Raw genomic sequence first — 6852 nt, 5'->3', positions numbered from 1 at the left:
TTAATAAACTTTTAATAATTAAAAAGTAAATTTATTAAACCCATAAGTACAAAACTAAAAGATTCCCTTGCGAGTACAATATAGATCTTAATTCTGATATACTAGTGTGCTAAGTACGTACACAACCAAGCAATGTTAGAGTAAACAAATGGATCACGTGGTCGCATTGATGAGTCAATAAAGCTGGCATCCTATTGTTTTTTTGATTTTTTTTTGATTCACTTAAAAGGAACTAACTAGGTTTTCAACAAACGAATGGGAAAATTCATTAACAGAAGAAGCGAAATAATGAGTGTAGTGGAAATGGTATGCAAGAAAATCGAAGGATTCGAAAATTGATGATAAAAAATATTTGTCGTAATATGACGTAAACGAGTGATTAGACCACTTTCTCTGTGGAATACAACATGGTAGCCTTAAAATCTAATGTAAACAAGCTCTTGTTGAGCAGTCCTCACAAATAATCAAATTATATCCAATTTACATCATTAATGATTACTACTCTACCACCTTACACTCAATAACTCTTATCCTCGAGTGGTCTTCCGGCCTTGTTAAGTAAAAAAATGCAGGACACAATGAACAATTCTACACACATACAAAAAAATACCACTAGATACACGAATTCAGACACGTATATATATATATATATATATAATTATTTTTTTACTAAGACACACGTATATATATTGCTAAACAACATATTGATCTTAGTCTTGAAAATTCAAGGTTATAGGTAGAGAAGGTGAGGCGAATCAGATTGCAGGTACACTTCTAAACCTTACTAAGAATCCAGAGATGGAAAGAGAGTTATCAGCCTAAATATTACAACACAACTTCAGACAAAGCATGATACGAGGTGTCTTAAATATGTTTCCAGACTTTTTTCGTGTGGATACTTTTTGCTGTTAGGACCACCGCCACGCTGGAAGTTACGTGGGTTTAAATTAAGGCTAGACAATCGAAAAGAAGGGATGACTTTTGGAAATATAGACGAAAAAAGCGAACCTTCTCTTTATAAAAGTGTCCAGTTCAGGGTGAAGAAATTAATGTTTTTAGCCAAATTTTTTGGTATTTGTCGTCTGAAGGGTCGAGCTTCAAAACGATTCTGATCTTGTGAAAATCCGTTGCCTTTGTCGAAAGTTTTAGGCAGCCATGCATACATACACACATACATACATGCATGCATACATACATACATACATACATACATACATTTATATATTGGTAGCTCAAATTTTCGACCCAAACCGATTAAAAAGCTTGGCCTATCTCTGAATACCCTTTATGTCAAATTTCAAATGTTTAGACCAGAAATTCTCTGAATTATTTGGTAAAGACCGTAGAGGTCAAATTGTTTTTTTGACCCTTATTATGACCCCTTAACGTTTATTGTTTTGGGCTCAAAATAAGTTATTAAGTTAGATCCATGTCCAAGGAACCTATATCTAAAATTTCAATTGTTTAGACCAAAGATTGGCGGGGGAGTTTGGTAGAGTTCTCAAAGGTCAAATCGCTGAACTTTGACCCCTTAACAGCCAAATCTCTGACCGAAAACGGATTACAAAGATTTTCCCAAATCTCAGTACCCTGTATATCAAATTTCGAGTCTGTAGACTGAAAATTGACGGAGTTATTGTGCGGATAAATGTACACAGACAGACAGAAAGATAGACAGACAGACACTTTCAATTTATAGATATATAGATATATATATATATTGAGTAAAACGATTCATAATTTTGCATTAGGAATCATGAAACTGAATCAGGAAAACGAACAAAATCAATAGATTGTACGATCGTTTCGGAAACGATTATTTATTGAAATAGGCAATATGTCTTGAACAATTATTTCATAAAAGATTTTCTGTAAACAATGTCACCTCATCAGCAAAAATATGGGGGTGGGTGGGGTTTAAAGACACCAAAATAAAACTAGCATTTTTTTGTAGTAAGGCAGATACTCCTGGAAATATTTTTAATATATAAGAAAAAAGAATCTACTAATTTTTATGTAAATAAAATAATAATAAAAAAAAATTAAACAGGGTGGAAAAATAAGGTTAAGAGAAAATATTTTCCCGTTTCTTTTAAAGCTTGTCATTATTTCAGTCCATCTATTCTTTGGCATGTTGTTAAATGTTGTCTCTGAATGGTTGAAATAATTATTTATATTATTTTAAAAGAAAACGCTGATAAAGGTACTATTTTCAGTTTATATTTGAATTTAAATTATAATTAATTTAGAAAGGGAGATAACTGACAATTTTTGAAAAATGACATTCAAATAAAAACCTTGATCTGTCAAAGGGAGATAACCACTAATTATTTAAAAAGTGAATTATTTATTTATTGTTATGATTAAACATAGTAAAATAAATAAAGTCCATACTAGTAATACTATTACTCTTTGTGATAGTAATTAAATAATAATATTCATAGTAGTAATTATAATAGTTATAGTATTAATATTAATAAAAATACTGATAAATTTTAAATAAAATAATAAAATAAAAAATAGAAAATACTGGTAATAAAATACCACGTATAATGATGATGATGATGATGATGATGATAATAATAATAATAATAATAATAATAATAAGAAGAAGAAGAAGAAGAAGAAGATGTATTAAGTTATAAATTATAAATGTTTAAAACAGATTAGTAATCAGAAATTTTTTATGATTTATGGTGGCTTAAACATGTCGAATTTAAACCAACGTTTATGAATACACCCCGTAAGAATTTAGTATTTTAAGTTTAAGAGAATGGACTTACTGTCATTATATTTTAATATATTAAGTATTAAGTGCTTCCATATCAACAAAGAGTGCAGAATTTGTCACCCAGCATATACGCTTTATAAGAGCCTAGTATTTTCAATTTTAAATTAAAGGAAATATTTCCATCATCAAGGGGCCAAATATATTTTGATAAAACTGTCTGGTTTTTCAAGAATAGATTTTTGAAGGAGTTCTTACGTGTGGAGATTCTGTGTTTTATAAGTCCAGATGTGGACCCGAAGTAAATCGCATTTTTTAAAAATATATTTATAATAATTTTTTTTCAGCTAGATTAAGAGAGGTATTGGTATGTAATACGTTTAATACGTTTGCTATAAATTACATTTTTTACTTTTGTAGGTATCTTGCAAAGTAAAGTGTAATTTATAGCTGCACATTATCAAACCCCCCAAATGTAAATTATAATAATAACCATATAAAGCCTTTCTCACAGACTAATTCCAACACACAATTAATCAATAACAACACCCCCATAAACCAATCTACCAGTCAAATACAACCAAACGTAGACTGTTCTCGTTTCATCAGTCATGGCTTAATTCACAGAGGTAGACTGTTCTCCTTTCCTCAGCCATGACCGGTTAGAATATTTTTAGTATTGCCTGTAGTACAAAATGAACATTCAATCCACAACTGATTGTGACGTAGAATTTATCATCACTTAACACCTTTAACCATTGTGCCACAAGTAGATGTACACACATCTATTCTGTCATGGTTGATGGAATAAGAATAAGCTACGATGGTGAATTAAATAATGAATTTTCGAGTTCGACGGAGGTTACATCGACAAAAACTTTGTGAGAATAACAGTGAACGTTTGGAAAATTGATGTTATAACGTTTGCATTATGTTCTATATGTACAAACTTTGACAAAGCCTCAGCATTTATGCAGAGAATAACTTGATTTTTGTGAATGTTGTCCCGTCATATTCCGGCAGCTTACGTAAACCGCTGGAATATGGCGAAACGTTCAGCCAATGCAGCAGACGACGGTTAATAAATTGGAAGAAGTGTTCTCATGACATTGCAACTGTTCGAAATTTACAGCGAGACTGTGTTACCGGTTTGGAACACCCGTGACCGAATGGAAAAAATTCCTATGAGGCATTTGCCATGACTACTTCCTTAGAAATCATCGGCAGACAACCGAAAATTGTCCCAAAAAAGAAAAAAAAACGCCTACAGCCTAACTTTAACAGAAAACAAAACGAAGTAGATATAAATAAATAAATAAATAAATAATTCCTTTGTAAATATATATAGTGTCATAAAATGTTTTCGTACCTGCACAAAAACATCCTTGAAACATTAACATTTCTTACGAAAATAAATATAAAAAACAACAAAAAAACAAAACAAAAGAAAACAAAATAAGCCCCCCCCCCCAAAAAAAAAGAAAAGAAATGGTTTTATAAGTATTTATTCATGAAACTTAGCGTCGGTTGGTGTTTTTATTGTATTTCCATTTTCTTGATTGATATTATTATACTATAAATGTTTTCTATCATAAAGTTTTTTTTTTTTTACATGGGGGTCACCACTTATCAAGGCCCAGGAGCCACTCGGGGATAAGGGTTATTGTGTGTACACTAATCAGTGGGATAGTATCGTAGTAATAGTTAGTATTGGGGATTTGATAAGGTGTCATTACTTAGAAAAATATGTCTGGTTTTGTCTCCTGGGTTTCAACCTCTGGAATGTTGGAACGTAGACCCCTAACGTTGGAGAAGTAGACATGGTAGTGGGGGTCTACGTTGGAGGATGGGGTTCCTCTTTTCTAGCGTTTTAACATTTGATCAGCGCTCAGCATATTCCGGCGATTTACATAATCTACCAAAATATGCCAGAGCATCATCTACGGGAAAATAGGTAATTCTCAAATATCGGGAAGTTATTGGTTGTTAAAATTTTACCCCATTAAAACAAATGCAGATTAAAATTCTTAATTGTAAACATTAAACATGTACAATGTGTGTGATAGTCTTATTTTCATATAAACACTATTTCTATAACATAAGCACTATTCCCATGACAGGATCACGGATAAAATAAGCCTGGGTCTCGTATTGCTACACATACCATTAACACTATGAAAAAATGACGATGAACAAAAATAGAAGTCTAGAAAAGATTTGAGCGTCATGATTAGTACGGGCTTCTTTGATAACAAACATGGCGGACATGATCGGCCTCCTTAAAATAAAGGGCAAACAGAAAACAGGTAAATACATATTTTATCCTTTATTCCATTGATATTTGTTTTATATCGTTGTAAAAATAACACCAAGATGAGAATAGTAGTCCGAGTAATCCAAATCATAGAAATTATCAATCCTCATCTAAATAAACTAGAAACATAACAACAAACGTTAATATCTAAAGAGTTTCTTTTTTTACTTATATTTTTCAGATTTATTTGACAATACGATGCCATCTTTCTGGCATCGTCTCCTACCGGGAAAAATGAAGCGAAAAGAATCCGTTTCGTCCCCAGTGAAATCAATAATTATTCGGGGCAGCAACTCCAAGCCGGATTGTCATACGCGAGAGATTTACCGTTCTCTTTCGGACGTAACTATTGACATGAGCCCGTCAGTAATTTCCAACGGAAGTCGTAAATCCAACGAACGGAAATACCGGACATCATTTACGCCGACACCTCATATGAACACAAATTATCACTACAAGCATCACAGACGAAACTTTTCACAGAATTCCCAGTTAAATGGTTGCATAAACAGCACCGAACAAGAATCTATGTCGACAACGCAACAAACAACCGTAAACACTAATAAACCTCTAGATGAAAATACTGAGAAAAAGAAAAAACGTAGTTTCTTTTCGAGGCTTGTTAGTCGGAAAGGCAAGCTTAAAACTCGTAGTGAACAAATAACGTGTACGCTAAAGGACAAGGATAAACCAGCTTCAAATCTGACTCAAATCAAGCAGCCACATCTGCGCAGTAATATACTAACTTCCGGTGCATCAAACGGACTACAAAACGCGAACTATAGCGACTATATTGGTCAACCGAGACGTTTCATGTCCGACATGAATCTTTACGTTCCGAAATCGGTGAAGAATCTTTCGACATCTGCAGCGCTTGAAGGCCAGTATATCGACGAAAGCTTCAGCTTTCTCGCCGACGAGAACATTGTCATGGTCTCTGGTTCGAACCACCAAATAGCGAACGGGGAGTTCGTGTTATCCCAGAAATCTTACAGCACAGGCTTTGCGTCCGAATTTAGCCTGCCGATTGATGTGAATTACTCGTCGCAGCAACACGGACACCATTTTTACGATAATAATTTCGAATCGATAAAAATGAAAGATTCGCAGAATTCAGGGACGTCGTACGAAGAATCGGATAACGATAATGAATTATCTGAATTGGAACGTTTAAGACAACAGTTAAATATAAGAAAAGCCACCCTTTCTAAACCCACCTTACACATGAAAAGCTCATTTAAGTGTCACAGTTTGATGGGAAGCATCTCAGAGACAGGAGATAAAGATGTTTTATATTGATTCCTAATACATATTGTTGCTTGAAGGAATTACTTGTTCAACGAGAGGGATAAATGTACGTTTGTTCATGTTAAGAAGGAAGGTAACAATTATCTTTTGCCATTCAACAGAAAAGTTTCACGCGAATAAAATTGTACATTAAGACGACAAAAGTGAGCGTTTTGTAAAATTAAAAATGTCCAGTGTGGCATATATTATTATCAAAGGACCTATTTTTGATAAAATATCGAGGACCATTCGAAATATTAAAATTATAATAAAATACACATTCAAATAATTTAACGTTTTCTATATGATATTTATTATTTGTTAAATGTGGAGAAATTCAATTTTTTCTGCACAGAATCACTGTGTGTGTGTGTGTGTATGATTTTAGTAGGAGAAAACCCTACTACAGAACTTCATTAATAAGGAAAATTAAAAAATAAGAGCGTAATATTAAATGATATATGTATTACAGAAGATCAGAACAACATTTGTAGTCTGTCTCCCCGAGAACATGTCCAACTAC

At 32.9% G+C, this 6852-nt stretch overlaps 1 protein-coding gene across 2 annotated transcripts in view; it reads left to right on the top strand.

Moving 5' to 3' along the window:
• LOC145279107 (uncharacterized) overlaps positions 1-6610 on the top strand; it is a 178576-nt gene extending 171966 nt beyond the window's left edge. For both annotated transcript variants that reach the window (XM_080130710.1, XM_080130704.1), the window contains exon 3: positions 5224-6610. In XM_080130710.1, the coding sequence (XP_079986836.1) occupies positions 5224-6341 (1118 nt within the window). In that variant the 3' untranslated portion in view covers positions 6342-6610. The remainder of the gene's footprint in view (positions 1-5223) is intronic.
• The last annotated feature ends 242 nt before the right edge of the window (positions 6611-6852 follow it).

The sequence above is a fragment of the Euprymna scolopes genome, chromosome 1, assembly GCF_053919585.1.
Source record: "Euprymna scolopes isolate OS-2025 chromosome 1, ASM5391958v1, whole genome shotgun sequence".
Lineage (NCBI taxonomy): Eukaryota > Metazoa > Mollusca > Cephalopoda > Sepiida > Sepiolidae > Euprymna > Euprymna scolopes.
This window is presented reverse-complemented; position numbering and strand designations above follow the sequence as displayed.